This window comes from Vombatus ursinus, unplaced genomic scaffold, assembly GCF_900497805.2.
Source record: "Vombatus ursinus unplaced genomic scaffold, bare-nosed wombat genome assembly UNPS02014863.1, whole genome shotgun sequence".
NCBI classification, from domain to species: Eukaryota; Metazoa; Chordata; class Mammalia; order Diprotodontia; family Vombatidae; genus Vombatus; species Vombatus ursinus.
In genome coordinates, this window is record NW_020954641.1 from 7,370,955 (window position 1) to 7,389,117 (window position 18,163).

The 18,163-nt window shown below is 41.9% G+C and overlaps 1 protein-coding gene across 2 annotated transcripts in view; it reads right to left on the reverse strand.

The window, feature by feature from the left end:
* NEURL1B (neuralized E3 ubiquitin protein ligase 1B) overlaps window positions 1–18,163 on the reverse strand; it is a 91,035-nt gene that overhangs the window by 44,813 nt on the left and 28,059 nt on the right. For both annotated transcript variants that reach the window (XM_027841785.1, XM_027841784.1), the window contains exon 2: window positions 7,341–7,901. In XM_027841785.1, the coding sequence (XP_027697586.1) occupies window positions 7,341–7,901 (561 nt within the window). The remainder of the gene's footprint in view (window positions 1–7,340; window positions 7,902–18,163) is intronic.

Genomic DNA, 18,163 nt, shown 5'->3' on the forward strand with positions numbered 1-18,163 from the left:
GTGGGTTGCAGGGGGGAGAAAACAAGGAGATGAGAGGGGAAAAGAGGAGAGAGCTCACAGGAAGGAACCTTAGAGGTCATCTTGTCCAACTCTTCATTTTACAGATGAGTAAACTGAGGCCCAGAAAAGTTAAGTGGCTTAAGTCACACAGGTAGCAAGGTGGCAGGCTGGAATTTGAACCAAAGACCTCAGACTACAAATTCAGCCTCTTTCCTTTGTGCTTCACTCTCTGTGATGGGGGATCCGTGTTTCCATAGCTTCTTTTCAGAAGTCCTTCTGTATTCCTTTAGTTCCTAGTCATGTAAGTATGTCTAATCTGTGGAAACCACATGTGGCCCTTTCCCTTTCTACTCTGGCATGTTCAGGTCTTCAAAAGGGTAGAGGCAAAAACCACCACTGGCCCTCTGTGGAAGATTTTTATAGATCATCGGGCCTCGGATTCACCTTAAGCCTCAGCCCACTAAACTTCAGAAAAACTCCTTTGTCTGAAAAGGGCATAAAAAGATGAAAAAACAGTTTTGGACAGTGCTGAATTTGGCTGGGATGGGTGGCATCAGGGGACTTGGATATGAAGCATATGCCCAAATGCCTGGGGAAGTGAGATCCTCAATGCTAAGGTTCTAGGAATGCTTCTAGGCAGATCATATCCCCAGAAGCATCACTTTATCCCCAATTCCCTCCACCCTGTCAGAAATTCACGGTGGTCTCATTGTGAAGAAAAAAGAACAATAGTCTTGGATTCAAGAGATCTAGTTTTGAATCCCAATCCTGACATTTAAACCCTATGTGAGTGTAGTCACTTCAAGCAAGCGCTTCCTCTAGGCCAGGCTGTGCTGAACACCGAGGAATACAAAAACAGGCAAAAACACAGTGCCTGCCTTAAAGGAGTTCTAATGGGTGAAACAACATGTAAGAACTGAGTAGATAGCAGATACACAGAGTAGAAGGAGGGTGTTCTTGGTGAGGTTTTAGCAGCCAGGGACACTGGAGAAGACCTCTTGGGGGAGATGGTATTGGAGCTGAGTCTTTGGGTAAGGAAAGGAATTTGAGTGAGTTAAGGAAGATAAGAGGTAGAGGTAATAAAGGGGAAGAGCATTCCAGGCAAAGGGGACAGCTAGTACAAAGGTATGGAGAAACTGGAGGCAGGGTATGGTATAAGAAGGCTGGAAAGGGTGAAAGGGGACAGGTTATGAAAAGCTTTAAATGCCAAACAAAGGAGCTTCTATTCAATCCTAACATTCAAAGGGAACCATTAGAACTCATTGAAGAGTGGGACAATATAGGAGGATGAGCACTGCCTTAGAAAAAGCACTCTGGAAGCTGAGTGGAGGATAGATTGGAATAGAGAAAGACGAGTCAGAAAGATTAGTTACCAGGCTATCGAAATAGTCTAGGTGAGAAATAACGAGGGCTATATGAGTGGAGAGAAGGGGACATATATAATAGATACCAAGATGGCAGAAGTGACAAGATTTGGCAACAGATTGGATATATGCAGTGCATGAGATTGAGACTGTGAGCTTGGGTAACTGAGGACAGTGGTATCCTTGACAGTGAGTAGTAGTGAGGGAAATGAGTTTTGGACATGTGAGATGCTTATGGGACATTCAGTTTGAGATATCCAAAAGTCAGTTGGTGATGTGGGGCTGGAGCTTAGGAGAGACGATTTGGCACAGGGGTGGATATATAGATCTAAAAAATCATCTGCATAGAGTTGATAAGTGAACCCACGAGAGCTGGCGAAATCAACAAGAGAGATCGTATAGACGGAGAAGAGAAGAAGGCCCAGGACAGAGGATTGTGGGACAATTACATGCCTGTGTCAGTGGGCATGACATGGATGAAGAAACAGCAAAGGATACTGAGAAATTAAGGAAAGTCAAACATAGAGGATGAGGAAGAGGAGAATCAGAATGTAGCAGTGCCACAGAAACCTGGAGAGGGAAGAGTATTCACAAGGAGAAGGTGGTCAATGGTGTCAAATGCTGCAGAGAGGCCAAGAAGGATCAAGGTTAAGAAAATGTAATCAGATTTAACAATGAAGACATCATTGATAACTTTGGAGAGGGAAGTTTTATTTGAACGATGGGGATGGAAGCCAGATTGCAGAGGGGTTGAGAAGGGAGTAAGAGGAGAAGTGGAAGGGATTTGTATTAATGGCTTACTCCAGGAGTTTAGATGTGAAGGGGAGGAGGGGTATGGGACAGTAACTAGTGGGTTAGTCATTTCCCCTCTGTGAGTCTCAGTTTCTTCATCTATAAAATGGGAAGTACTAATCATCGTGCCTCTAGGATAAACAATAAATGCCTTTGTTTGTCTTTGAAAGACCCACAGAATCCTGACCCCTGACTATCTGTCCAGCCTCATTGGACTTACTGCCCCTCCTACATTCTATGATCCACCTAAATTGTCCCCCTTTCTGTTCCTCACACTGGACACTCCATCTCCTGTTTCCCTAATTTTACAGTGGTTGTCCCACATTCCCTACCTCTACCTCATGGAAACCCTTTCATTCTTTAACGTGCAGTTCAAGCCCCATCTTCTGAGTAAAACCTTTCCTGATCCCCCAACTGCTAGTATCCTCCCTCCCAAACTGTATCATATCATATCATATCATATCATATCATACCATATCATATCATATCATATCATATATTATTTCGCTTATTTGTTCCTCTGGGTTAAGGTAAATATGCAAGTATCTCTGAGGGAGGTACCATATTATTACCAGAAGGGTGGTGGCTCTTTTGAGCCTTTCCAAATGACAGTTAGTTGGTCTGCAGATCTCTATTCTTGAAGGGCAGAAAGGGTGTGGAGGGAGAAACTTGGGGCCAACAGTGGGGATCTGGAAGTTAGGGATCAACATACAGACACTGGGCACCAAAGAGTGAGTGTGTATGTGACAGGAAAGGCCACTACAAGTATGGTCTCCAAAGTGGGGTTCAAGGGACTCATTGGTGGGGATATGGCCCTATCCCAAGGAGGGCATGCTCTGTCATTTGGAGGGTGGGAAGATAGGTAACATCCCATCTGCATTATGATAGCCAATCCTATGGCTTGTCTCTAATACAACCATATCTACCATTATCCACCAAGATTCTTCCACTTTGCCAACTCCCTGCACTATACAACCTCATCCTTTTCTATGTTGGAGGTCAGTCCTTAAGAGCAGTTACAACCTAATCCCTATCTGGGCATCCATTACAGCAGCTACACGGTGCCATTGGGAAAATTCCTGTCCCCCAGCATACCCATCCCTGCTCCCCAGATGACCTTGTGGCCACAGCAGGCAATTCTGGGAGAGCAAGCTCTGTTTTCTGGGATATGACTGGCAAGGCCCCAACCTCTCTGCTTTTCATTTTGGGTAGGAGAAAGTAAGATACAAAGGATGAGCAGCCATGAATGTCTTGTGATTTGGATGGAAGATCTCATTACAATATTTTTCCTCCTCGACCTACCCATCTTCCCCATTAGAGCTGAGGGCCCCACTATCTCTCTAGTTACTGAGGATGGTGTCATCTTCTACTCCTCATTTTCCCTAATGCCATTTCTGGGCATATGCATTCAGTAGCCAAATTTCTGCCTCCACATCTCTACAATTTCTCATTCTTTATGCTGAAATAGCCAGCACTGCAGTTCAGATCATTATCACCTCTCATTTGGAATATTGCAATAGCATCCTCATCTCTCCATCCTTCACTCAGATGCCAGGAAAGTGAATTTCCTGAAGCACAAGTCTGACCATGCCATACCTTCCCCTTTCAATATACTGTGGTTCTTATTATTTCTAGCATCAAATATTATTTCATCTTTATTTTATCCTTTTAAAAGTCTACTTTTAATACAAATTGTGCATTGCACATAATTAGTAGTACAGTAGCACATGCATATAATTTATAAGCAAACATATATGTAGGCATAAAAAAGTAATTATAGAGGTATTAGTGGTGCATGCTCAAAAATGTTTTATTGATAGAACAATACAATCAAAAATAATTAGAGACCACTGCTGTAGAAGGTAAGCTTTGTCTAAAGCTGTCCCTTTTTAACACCTCTGTAAACCATGTCATGCACATTTCCGGGAAGTCAATCTCCTAAGCAGAAGTCTTAGAACTTCAGAGTTCCAAATCCTATACCTGGACAGGAGCCTACCTCTCCTCCCTACAGCATCCTTGACAAGACATTGTCCAGGCACTGCTTGAAGATTTCCAGTAATGGAGAACTTACTACTTCACAAGGCAGTAAATTCCATTTTTGGATTGCTCTAGCCACTAAGAAATATTTCCTTTTATCAAGTCAAATCTGTCTTTCTACAGCTCCTAGGCCTCATTTCTAGTATTGTCCTCAGGTCCAAGCAGAAAAACGTTTCCACATGATATCCCTCAGTGATGGCGGTGGTCATGGACTAGCTACCTCCCCTCAGATCTTCTTGTCCAGGATAAACATCACCTGTGGATCCTGGTAAAGCAGTTGCCAGCGTCTTCACCCTTCTGGCCACCCTCTTTCAAATGTACTCTGGCTTGTCGATGTCCAACTGAAGACTCTGTGCCCTGAACTGACCACATACTTCAGATATGGCCTGACCAAGGCTGAGGACAATGGAGCTATTACCCACTTTGTTTTGGACAACATCCTTCTATGATACTCCCTAAAATCACATTAGTCATTTTAGCTGCTATGTCGCACTGTTGCCTTGGCAGGGATTTGCAACTTTGCTGAGACCCCCATGTCTTTTTTGCAAGAATCCCTCAGTAGTTATACGTGGCATCCTTACCCGGTACTTTCACATTTCATAGTTTGACGTTTAAACAGGACTTTATATATATTTCCATTCAATGACATTTCAATAGATTTGGTCCATCATTCTAGCCTTTCGAAATAATTTGGATTCAGTTTGCCATCCACTACGTTACCTATCTCTCCCATTTACTCTCACACTATTGCTGCTCTGTTCCTCACTTTGGAAAAGAAATAAAACTTCAGGTTACAGTACAAGAAAAATACCCAAACACCTTGACAAAATCCTGCTTGTAAATATAAAATCTAATAGCAAATACTATATTTTCTTTTTTAAAAACCCATATTTTTTCTCATTTGAGGTCTCTCTGGTAGTCGAAGGAAGCCAATAGTCTTTTCTCCTTGCCTGGGACACAGGGGCACTAATCAATTGTTTGACTACTAAGTATTTTTAAAGCAACTATTATATAATCAAGCACATACTGACAGACTGTCTCATGGCAATCTAGGCTGGGCGACAATGTGAGTGGTTACTCCCAAGACATCTGTGATGCCAAGCAAATGACCAAAGCTGAAAGATTTCAGCTCTTTTTCCCTAACTAGAATTTTCTTCCAATAGGGAAAAATGAAGGATTGAAGAAAATATCCCCTGATCTCAAGCAAGTGATTTTGACACTGTTGGCTTCTGGGGTCACTGATAAGAAGGACAGTCCCCATCAATGCTGCATCTTTGATAATGCTGGAACGTAATGTGAGAGACTCCAAAATGGCCCCCAGAGAAGATACGAGATAATGCTGTGGCTTCCCAAACAAGAGGTCAGACGAAAGAGGAGAAAGAACTTTAAACCTTTAACTTTTCTGGGGCCCCATTTCCCATCAAGGAGAACTGGGAAAAAACAAACGGCAGCACAATTCCACTGCCCTCCCTCTGTAACTCCAAGTATTACCGGCCTTAAGACCTTCCTAGACAGATTAAAACCATTTTGTGACAACAGAAAATGATATTCCAGGAAGATAGTTGTGGAAAATATGGTAGAAAGACAGCTGGATATGCAACCAGAAGATGTGGGTTCTAACCCAAGACCATCACTTTCAACCTGCGGTACTATGTGCAAAAGTCATTTCATCTTTGAGTCTCAGTTTCCTCATTGATAAAATGAGAATGGCAACAATCTGCATTGTGTTCCTGAACGATTTTCTGAAGCTCAGGTAGAATATATATAAAATGCTTTGTAAACTATTAGTGTAATGATAGCTAGCATTTATTATGTTAGCTTTCAAGTTTATAAAACATTTCATGTATGTATGTATGTATGTATACATGTATGTATGTATAGAATCTCATTTCCTCCCAACAACCCTGGGAGGCAGGTGCTATTATTATTCCCATTTTGCAGATGAGGAAACAGATAAATGGGGGGTAGTGACTTACATAGATTGCACAGCTAGTAAGTGTCCCAGGCTGGATTTGAACTTGGGTCTTCCTGACTCCAGGCCTGGTGACCCATCCACTGCACCACCTAGTTGCCTCTTATCATTATATAATAGAAACCCACAAATGAGATGGTACAGACCCCCAAATTCAAGAAAATAAGGGGCTACTTACAGTGAGGATATACTTAAGTCAAACAAAGACTTGTCTTATTCCTCTGAGGCATTTTAGTTTTGGTTTGAAGAGTAAAACCAAAGAAGTTTCTCCAAATTTTGGACTCATAGAATCCTGCATTTATTTGAGATTTGGACTATAGGTCTTAGCCATTCATAGCTCAGCTAGCCTAAGCCGCACTTGGGGATTTTCTCCCACATCATAGCCTTGGGCCTTTTGTAAATTGGTAGATAGGATCTGGCCAAAGACTTGTATTCAGGCTGTAATGCAGGCTTTCTACCTAGTCCTTGGCCCTATATGGGGACATGGAAGGGAGAGTAGTCCACTCTTTCTCTTTGAAAAGAGAATTGCTTTCTACATACAAAGTGCAGAGGTGGAACCTTGCAGATGAAAAACTCAATACTGTTTCTGAAAGAGGTGCAAAAAAGGGGGAAATACTGCATTTAACCGTTCTAATTTGTCCATGGAGTTCTTCTTCCTCCCTTCTCATTGTGGTGAATTATTTTATGGTCATTGACAGAAGCCCATAGTCCCACCTATAGATAAGAGAATGGAGGGAGAGCATGCTGTGTAAATCTATTTATTTATTTAGGCAATTGGGGTTAAGTGACTTGCCCAGGGTCATATGCTGTGTAAATTTAAAATATGATCTGAAGTCAGAGTATGTATTCCTATATAGGATATATTAATAATGCAAAGCAACATGACACAGTAGACAAAAAGCTAGCTTCAGAGACAGGAAGGCTTGGGTTCAAGTTCCACCATGGACATATAAGTAGCTGTGTTTCCCTCAGCAAATTGCATACCCTCTTAGTACACCAGGCAATTCCCTAATGCTGTTCCATTGCAGATGAGTTGAGAATCTCAGTGGAAAAGGTTTTTACACCAGAAGTTCCCGGTGTGATGAAATAATGAAGTCCTGATCAAAAACAAGATTAAAAATATAAATGATGTTACTTAAATATACAGCTAGTCATGAGCATAAAGTGTTACCTACCTAGAATCTGCACTTCATGGGTAATTCCATAAACATCTATGAGGGCCCAAAGGGGTCCAGAGACTTTAATGCCACAGTGAAACAGTATTGGGTCCTCGTCATTGATGCTATAAAACACTCTCCCGTGGCGGTCGACCCAATAGGCCAGAACATTGTCCCTCAGTGCAAATCTCTCTGGCAAAGCTTTGGCCCAGTAGCCTGGCCTAGTCACCAGGTCCGGACAGGCGTACTTTGGTATGTCGTCAGAGTTCATCTGGGATGGGTCATGGATGGTGAAGCCAAAACGCAGTGCCCCACTCCATCCATGGTGCACAGCCACCAGTTTAAGTCGGACTTTCTCATAAAGGTGGATGGGTCTGTTGGTGAATGTGACCCCATTGCAGAAACTGTTCCTTCGGGTAGCCTTGCGGGAATGGGAATCCAGGCGTACATTCTTGCCTTTGGCCTGGGGGTGGAAACGTGGGGGCTCAGTAATCGCCAGGATAGAGCGTCGATCATGACTACTGGCAGGCAGTGTGTAGCAAGGCCGACTGGATAACAAACGAGCCTGGTGACTTGTGTCTGCAAAAAATGCATAGAAAATCATATTAGCTTAAAAATAAATAAATAAATAAATAAAACCAGACCATTATAGATTAGCTCCTGGGACTCAGTAAGAGATGTTCTACTATAAGCATTATTTGAGACTCTAGGCTCCATAAAACTTGTTTCAGAGATACAATGGGTAGCTTACATATCTTACTATATCATGGTTCACTGGAAAGAACACTGGCCACAGCATCCAGAGAGACTTGGGTTCCAATCCCAAGCTCTGACACTTAGTAGCTATGTGGTCCTTGACAAGTCACTCAATCTCTCGGAGCCTCCGTTTCCTTATCCATAAAACTGGGGTAATAACTTTCATTATCCACTTCACAGAGTTGCTGCATGTAAACGCACTTGTAAAACTTATTAATAATATAATGATCCAGAGAGGCAGCACATCATAGAGGATAGAATGAAGGCAGGATATAGAAGGGGGAGTATACCAAATGCCTGGAAAACCTTAGCTTCTAAAATTATTCTGGGCTAGAGGGGAGCCTGGTGTAAGGTGCATAATGCGGCCTAGACATATCTGTGGGTTATCACTCCTTTGAGGCTATTCCCAGAGGCGTGCGTCCTTTCCCTCTTGTCCACTAGTTATGCCCCCATATTCCTAGGCATCTTCTGCTTAGTATAATGATGATGATGCTGTTGGTAAGAGAAATGATGATGTTATAACAACAGTGAACAACTCACAGGTATAGTACTTGAAGATTTACTAAACACCTCAACAGTCTTGTGCAGAGGTGGCTGTGGCACAGTAGGTAGAGTGTCAGGCCTGAAGTCTGGAAGACTTCAAATCCAGCCTAAGATACTGTACTAGCTGTGTGACCCTTGGCAAGTTGCTTAACTGCCTCAGTTTCCTTATCTGTAAAATGGGAAAAAATAGCATCTACCTCCCAGGGTTGTTCTGAGGATCAAATGAGATAATAATTGTAAAGCATTTAACACAGTGCCTGGCACACACGTAGTAAGCATTATACTTAATAGTAAGTATATTACGTAGTAAGCTAGCTGCCACTACTATTATTATTCCATTTTGCAAATGAGAAAACTAAGCCTCATTAATAGGAATGTATATGTATAGCCTATATCAGATTGTTTGCCATCTTGGGGAGGGTGGTGGGGAGGAAGGAGGAGAAAAATTTTAAACTCAAAAGCATATGGAAGTGATTGTTGATAAATCAAAATAAATTAATTAAAAAAGTTTTAAAAAAGAAAAAGAAAAAAAAGAAAACTAAGCCTCAGAGATTAAGTGAGCTGCCCAGGGTCCTACAGCTAGGCAGTTTCAGGGATGGACTATGGGAACTCATTCCAATCATTTTATGTGCCACTCTTGATGTAGATGGGTTATTGACTTCCATATTGTTGGCCAGGAATATTATCTGATCAATCAGCGCTTTCCAGGATGGAATCTGGAACTTGGTTTGGAAGATCCTGAAGGTGCCTTTTGTTGTTGTTGTTTGGTCAACTGGTCACATCTGACTCTTTTTTACCCCATTTGGGATTTTCTTGGCAAAGATACTAGAGTGGTTGGCCATTCCCTTTTTTTGGAGGGGGGGGGTGACTTGCCCAGGGTCACACAGCTAATAAGTGTCTGAGACCAGATCTGAACTCAGGTCTTCCTGACACTAGGCCCAGCGCTCTATCCACTGAGCCACCTAGCGGTCTCTAAAACATCTAGTCCCAGCACTGCGAGGAAATAACCTCCTTGTGGCTGTTTGCAGTTAGACGGATGAATAAACAGTGCAAGGTGAACTCCTTGGGACAAAAAGAGAAACACAACAAACCCTATAGTGACTATAGCAACAGAGTACAGAGACAGATAACATCCTAGGAAATAAGGCTACCCCTGAATAGGCAAACCTTACTAATTTATTAAAAAGCTGTGTCTGGGGATAATTCCTGACTCTAAAGAGTTCATAAAGAAAGGACCTTACAAGAGAATGAAGTCCAGTAAGTTCTTTATGTCAAGGCTCCGAGAAAACCCACATTTTAAAAATAGCATGAATGCCACGGATTCATTACCCTCTTTTCCACATGTTCCAAATGATTTAAAAGAAATTCCGCAGCAGATTCAATATGACAAAACATGAATTGTTGTGAAGTTGGTTGGCAGCATAGGGAAGGAGAAGGAGAGTACTAGACTTTAAATCTGAAGAGGTTTGATCCTTTGCTCCACCATCTACCATTTCTACCACCTCACATTTCTATACTGCTTTAAGATATTCAAAACACTTAACATATAAGAGCTCATTCATTGCCGCAACAATCCTATGAGGTAGGTACTATTATTATCATTCCCATTTTACAGATGAGAAAATGGAGGCTTAGACAGGTTAAATGATTTGCATAGGTATTATGAATAACTTCTATAGGAAAAACAATGACTCTCGAGGTAGATGAGGCAAGCTCATTTATTATACGTTCTTGCAAGAAGTGGGTGCGCTGCTAGAGACAGACACACCATACAGAAGGGAAAGCAAGCAGTTATATTCCTGTCCCGAAAGGCAAAATCCCTCCCTCGTTTCTCCATTGGCTGGATACTTTGAGGTGTACAACTTCCCAGAACATGTACTTCATATTACCCCTTAACATGTTCCCCACTTCCCTCTACATACAATATTGTGCCTAAAATTGTGTTAATCCTCCCCCCCTCACCTCGGAAGAAGATAATATTCATAGACTCCTTAAGCACTCGCAGTTTGAGCAATTTGTAACCTTTGTTCTACTTTCAGCACTTTTAAAAAAATTCTCAGTAAAACCGCTCCTTTCACACCTGTATTGACTTTAAGACCACTTCCTCTGCATCTGTGGAAACATGATCTCTTATACCTCACATAGGTAACACTAATTAGGGTGACCTCATGGGGCAGAATTTGAATCCAGTTCTTCCTGACTTCTTGATCTGGTGCTCTATCCCCCATACCTGAGGTTATCAAACACACTGCCTGCAGGGAGGCAATGCTTCCCAGGGCTGCCCCAACCAGATTAAAATAAAATTGGAAAATATTTAGCAAATAAATAATAATACAATAGAACATAGATAATGTTAATGTGTAGTGTTCTAAATCAACATGCAATCTGCAGGGATCCTTATGTATGGTTTAGTGGTCCTATTTCTATTTCTATGTGAGGTAGCTAGGTGGTATAGTAGATAGAGCACTGGGTCAGGAGTCAGGAAGACCTGAGCTCAAATCTGATCTCAGACACCAGCTGTATGACCCTGGGTAAGTCACTTTAACCTGTGTTTGCCTTAGTTACCTCATCTGTAAAATGGGGTTGATAATAATAGCGCCTACCTTCCAGGGCTGGTGTGAGGATAAAATGAGATCATAATTGTAAAGCATTTAAAACAGTGCCTGGCACATAGTAAGCGCTATATAAATGTTGGCTGTTATCATGAGTTTGACACCACTGCCCTATACCATTCACTGCTTGGCTACCACACCACTTAACCTCTCTGGGCCTCAGTTTCCTCATCTAGAAAAAACATAGGTGTTGGAATGGGTAATTTCTATGGTCCTTCCAGCTCTAAGTCCTCTGATGCTATGAACTATTATTATCCATTGCACTTAAAGATGGCAGTCCTGATGGCAATGATGGTGTATATAAATTTGACTAAAGGGTCCAATACAGAACCAGTTATCTTTCCTAAAGGAATGTCTTTATGCACTAAGATTACCCCTGGAATCCTCCATTTATGAATTTAAAAGGTAGTTTGGCCAGTAAACAGAGCTACAGAGATGCATGCAGCCCAACCGGTTGTGAAGGTGTTTTGTAAACCTTCAAGTGCTAAACATAAATGGGCCAAGGCCTCCCTCTGCATCCTGGGTCATCTCCAGTCGTCCTGATTGATATCAGGACACTGGAGGAGAAAGTGAGGCTGGTGATTTTGCACAGCTCTCCCTCACTCAAATAAATGTAGGCTACAGAACAGATGAAAGTCTCAACAGTCTGCCCCACTCCCAAAGCCCTCCTTACCTCCCCTTTCTGAATCTTTAGCTTCCTTGAGAGCTAAACTCTCCTGCCACCTCCAAAAGGAAGCCTTTACAGGTCTCTGGGCTCCTACCCTCACAGTGATGTTGTGGGGTTCAGATTAACTAATAAAGTAGTTTTGCACTAGTAAAGTGCTTTGCAAACCCTGGGGCTCTATAAAAATGTAAGATATTATTATTATAGGGTCAATTACCTTGTGCTTAATTTTGATAGAAGGGGGAACAGGGCAGGGAGGGGAACCATACTGTTTTGTGAGTCAGGAGACTTGGTTTCTAACTCTGGCTCAGTCATTCTCCAGTTACCTGGCTCTGGACAAGTCACATGCTTTCTTTGGTCCTCAGTTTCCTCCTCTCTAAAATAAGGGGTTAGGACTGGATCATGGCTCTAGAGCTGGGAAGGATTGAGGAAAACATTTAATCCAACCTCCTCTTTTCATAGTAGAGGAATTGAATCTCAAGGAGGATAGGTCACTTGGCTAAGGCCACGGAGGGACGGGATTGGAAGCTAGACCCGCTGACTCCAGGGCCCGTACTCTTTCCACTGCATCCCAGATCTAATGTTCCATGACTTTTCCCTGCAATTTTATCACACCTATCAAGGGTTTCCCTCTTTAGGGCTAAGATCTGTAGGCTGGCAAATCAGACAGAACCATAAATAAACTGAATTTGGGAGTGGGTGGAAAAGACATTTAGCTGTTTTCTTTGAGCTTCTTTCACCATTCTCCCCCGCCCCCCTCAACCCAGCTCCCCACATCGCCAATACCCAGGAAAGTATACTGTTACTCCATATTACCTACGAGAAAAGCAATTCCTTTATTTATTTATAATGTAGGTCTTTTCTAGAAGGAACACCTGTCGGTAATCATTTTTGATGAAATTCTGCTCAGCGTGAGCCTGAAGAGACTTTATATTCAAGCAACAAGCAGCTCCTTCTGCTAAGCTCATGGATGTTGGCTGTTTTGTTTTTTGTTTTTTGTTTTTTTCAAAGGGTTTTACCGATTTACTAGAATAAATTTGTCTCCTAATCTCCACCATTGTTTTAGGCTCAGTAGGCACTCCTCCCTCCCCACCCCACCCCTACTCCTTTAATCCTTAAGACATTTTTCTACATCAAATCACACTCCCAGACCCTGGAAGGTTTAAGAGGAGGAGGCAGACTTGGGCAGTAGTAATTATTGCAGGTCCCTCTGGTGTTCTGGCGTTCTCCTGTTCAGAGTGTTTAGATTTCTATCTTAAAAGCAAAAGTCATAATAAATGTAAGTGAAGTACACAATAGGGCCTTAATCACCAAGAAGGGAATGACATTCTCCTCAGTAATGAAAGGCTGCTGCTTTGTATCTCTATTCTCCAGCACACTAATCAACATGTATCGCTGGGCTCCTGGAACACTCCAAGGGCTTAATTTAATACCGAGAGCTTAAGGGAACATGGAAAGTAGACAATTAAAGAATGAGCTAAAATTAAGAGACAATCAGCTTGATTCTCGCCTTGGTAAAGGGGAACGTGCTACCTGAGGGCAAAGAGACAAGGATGCCCCCTCTCCCCTACAGACTGTGTCTAAGCCAGGTGCTTCTTCTGCAGGGCCAGCCCTAATGGGCTATTTTTAATATGTTAATTTTAAAAAAATAAGCTGTTTAGCCCTTTGGTGGGTTCCTTGGGGAAAATCAGATGAGGGTGTTAGTTGGCAAGTGTTATGGAGTATTTCTGCTGGATTTTCGGAACTCTTTGGATAAAGATTGCACTGGTGTGCTCCTGGAAGGTTGTCTGGGTGAGTAAGAGGACCTTTGAGAACCTGTATGGTGTTGGCAGCCACTTTCCACTGGCACAAGTTATAAGGATGCCAACACATTTGAGACAGACTCTGATTTATCATTTATGACAAAACGACTTTGTATATACTATGCACTTTTTTCTTGGATCAATAGCGTCCTCAACATTGGAGACCACCAGAGAGGGCCCTACAAAAAACAGATGGAATTTTTTTTTTTACAAGAAGACTTGAATAAAGGAAAAAAAATGAAAGAAAGTGAAAAATAGCATGCTTCAGTCTGTATTCAAACAATATCAGTTCTTTCTCTGGGGGCGGATAGTATGCTTCATCATTAGTCCTTTGGGGTTGTCTCTGATCATTGTACTGCTGAGAATAGCTAAGTTATTCACAGTTCTTCATCTAACAATATTGCTGTTACTGTGTATAATGTTCTGGTTCTGTTCACTTCAGTATACATCAGTTCATGTAAGTCTTGGAAAGTTTTTGGGTTTTGAAATAAATCTATGTTTCCTTCTTGGCCTATGTAAATAAACCCATGATTTGGGATTAGGGCTGGACTTTTATATAGGAACTCCGTTGAGGAATCTGTCAATACAGGTCAGCATCTGCTCTGCAAATTTATGGTCTTAGAGATTAGCCTAGGGGCACTTGGAGCTTAGGTGATTTGCCCAGGGTTACATAACTAGTACATGTCATATGTTGGACTTGAACACGGGTTTTCTGGTGTCCAAGGATCTTTCTCTACACCAAAATGTCTTCAATTTTTAAATTTTTAAATTTAAATTTTTAAAAAGCAAATGTCGTATTTAGATTTTTAAAAATTGGAACTTCTGTTATAATGCTTTCAAGGATCCATGATGTCATCAACAGGGGTATACTCTCCCCTGATACAGATATAATCCATCCATGCCTTCTCATCCTCTGCAAGTCTTGTCAAAATCCTTTCCAAAATCCTTCATAAATATTGACTCAGTGTGCTGGGGACCTGGGTTTGTTTTTTTTGGGGGGAGGGCGGGGTCAATATCTCTTGTATCCCAGTGCAGTACTCAGGCTGTCCATCTGCCCACTGCTGACTGCTGTTACTTGAGTAGACCATCTGCTTTTCCAATTATATGTGTCCTTGATGATGTCATTTCTTGCATGCCTGTTGTCCACATTAGTAACTTGCTGTAAGCCTACTTGCACCCACCCTTGGTGTCCCCTGAGATTTTCTCCTGGGATTATGGTAGTCTATGATTCATAGCCATGTAGCAAAGTTGGACTTAAAAGGGAGGAGCTCGGGATCATTGCAAGAAGCACTGTCCAATTTCTCAGGTGTTGTCCAGTCTGTTCTCTGTGCCACATGTCTCCTCACCCATTCCTGCAGCCCTCTTTTGCCCTTTGGTTAGTTCTTGGTCAGAAGCTCCATTTTGAGGAAGATTCCAGTTCAGTTCTGGACTACACTACCATGACACTGCTGCCTCCTCTATGACTATGGGCCCCTTCTCCCATGGGTGAATTCTCAGACTTTCATTTTGGGGAGGGGCCCAGGCCAGCCATCCCTCATTCCCTGAATTTAGTCACTGTGCGACGGCACCCAGATATTACCTTTCCCCTATCCCTTTTCAACAACACCCCTTTTATGTGTCTTCCCCCATTAGAAGGTAAGTTCCTTCTTTAGACAAGGATTATTTTCCTTTTTAATTCCATTTGTATCCCTAGCATTTAGCACAGTGCCCGGCACATAGTAAGTGCTTAACAAATACTTGTTGACTAACTGACTCTCCTCCTATCCAATGAACTGGGTCCAGAACTGTCCATCTACAGTGCCTCTCCAAGATATAGATAGATAGATAGATATAGATAATAGATAGAGATAGATAGATGTAGATACATAATACATACACACACACTAATTGACTAACTCAATGAACTGTTCATTCAGATGCAACAGAGAAACACTGAGGAACAGTGGGAAAGAACAGTGTCTTTGAAGTCAGAAGATCTACTTTCAAATCACGCCTGGATCACTTCACTTACCTATGTGACCTTGGGAAAGTCCCTTCATTTCTGTGGATTCCATCTCCCCCAACATGGTGAAGTTGGACTAAATGGATGGCTTGTAAGACCCCTTCTAGCTGTAAAGCTATCATCTTCTGATTCTTCACCAAATGTTTTTTCCTAAGCCAACCTCTTTTGGGACGTCATAGATCTCAATGAGTCATACCCACAGTGTTCTAACACAATGTCATCTGCAAGCAGGAATATCTGGAGAACGTAATTATGCAGAAAGAATTTTATTTCCACTTGGATATTATATAGCACATCAGTCAGCGGGTCAACCAGCAATAATTATTAAGCACTTAATGTATACCAGATACTGTGTTAAGCACAAGGGGTTCAAAGAAAAGCAAAAACACTGTCCTTTCCCTCAAGAAGCTGACAATCTAATAGGGGAGACAACACGTAAATAATGAGGTACATACAAGAGAGATACAAAGTAGATGGGAGGTAATCTCAGGGGAGGTACTAGCAGCAAGGGACACCAGGAAAGGGCTCCAGCAGAAGGGTTTTAAAGGAAGCCAAGAAAAGGCAGAGAGGAAGAGGAAGAAGAGTCCTGGCATGGCGGACAATCGGAGAAAAGGCATAGAAATGGGAGAGGGAATGTTACAGTCTAGGAACCACAACAGTAAGAGTGTCATGGTCAGGCAGGTAGGCCAGTAAGCTGGATTATTGAGTACAATACTCCACGGCATTAGGAAACACTTTTGGCAAGCATTTCACTCTTTTAACACTTCTCAAATATGCTTATTTGTCTATCCACACTGCCTGAGTCTCAATGATAGGTTCTAAATCAGCCACTGGGTACTCTATACCTTTGGCCTCTCACCTGCTAATCTCCTTGGATGTTTCTTTCTTAATTGCCTCAACTAGGCATGACACCGGTGGGAGATCAATGAGAAAAAGAATGGGAAAAAAGGAATTGAGAGGAAAAAATTAGAAGGGTACTAACCACAAACCCTGTCCACTTCTTCCTTTGGGCCAGCTCTGACTTGTAGCAAGAATGGAGAGCGGCCTATAAAAGTCAAGGAGAATCATAGTAGCAAATAAGCTGAACATCAAAACAAAACAAAACAAAACCCCAAAACCCACCCAGGACAATTCTTCATCAGAACACACTGATTCTTAAAAGAAGTGGCCCAATACTGTAAAGAACTCTGGAGCAGGAGCTGGAAGACCTAGCTTCTAAAACTCTTTATGTGGCCTTCTTTACCCTCTTTAGAACTCAATTCTTCAATCTATAAAATGAGATGGACGGACTGTGAGTGTGGTAAAGTGTGGTAGCCTTGGGGTTCAGAAGACTTCAGATTCAGACCTGCCTCTGATGCATACTGAATACGTGACCCTGAGAAAGTTATCTAACCTCTCAGTGCCTTAGGAAACTCTCCAAGTCCTGAAATTAAAGATAAGTTGCTGATCTGCATTTCTAATGGCAATTTTCATCAGGAGTTCTCTCAATCAATGATATAGAATCATTGATTTGGAGCTGAAAGGGATCACAGAGGCAATCTAGTCTTTCTTCATTTTATAGATGAGGAAACTTCAGCCCAGAGAAGTTGTGACCTGTCCAAAGTCACGCAGGTATTAAGTGTCAGAGGCAGAATCTGAAACAATACACAGGTCTGGGTTTAAAAAGAAAGTGGGTTGAGTTAGATGGCCCCTAATGTCCCCTTCTAGTTCTCAAATTTCAAAGAGATGCCGTAAACGAGGAATTGGGCCAAAAATGAAAGAAAAAAACCACGCTTGCTTTTTCTGATTGCCATCAGAAAGTGCCCCGACTTGCAATTCTAAGTAGAAGTTTTCTTAAGAGAAAAGTTTGGTGATTTAAGTGAATACTGGAACTTCCTAATAGGAGGACAGAGAGAAATACTGCTTTGTTACTATAAGAGGAAGGGTTTAGTGCAAAACCAACTATATGTTAAGATAAAATGTAGCCAAGCAACTAGCTAAGTTTACATATTTGTTTAATCTTGATTATATGATCTTACTTCCTTCAGGGAATGAGGGATAAACACTGTGGTAACTCAGATTTTTTTTTTTCTCTGAGTACTGTGCCTTGACATGAATTATAAAGAAAACCAGAGTGAAAAAGGGTCTCTAAGAAGACATGTTATTTACACAAATTTAAGATACTTAAAATAAAAGAACAACAAGAAGAAAAGGAGAACCGTCAAGTCAACTCTACAATGTAAACCAACATCTGCTTTTAGAACAGGCCGAGGCAGGTAAGCCCTATCTACCCAGGATGTAGAAGAAGAAAATGGAGCAGGCCTGCTATGCAGGGAAACTTTCAGAATCCTTTGACCCAAGAGATGGGGGCCAATGGTTGAAGAATCATTGAGTGCTATAAGAAATGACAAACAGGCAGACTTCAGACTTCAGAAAAACCTGGAAAGACTTGTATGGTCTGATGATGAGTGAAGTGAGCAGAA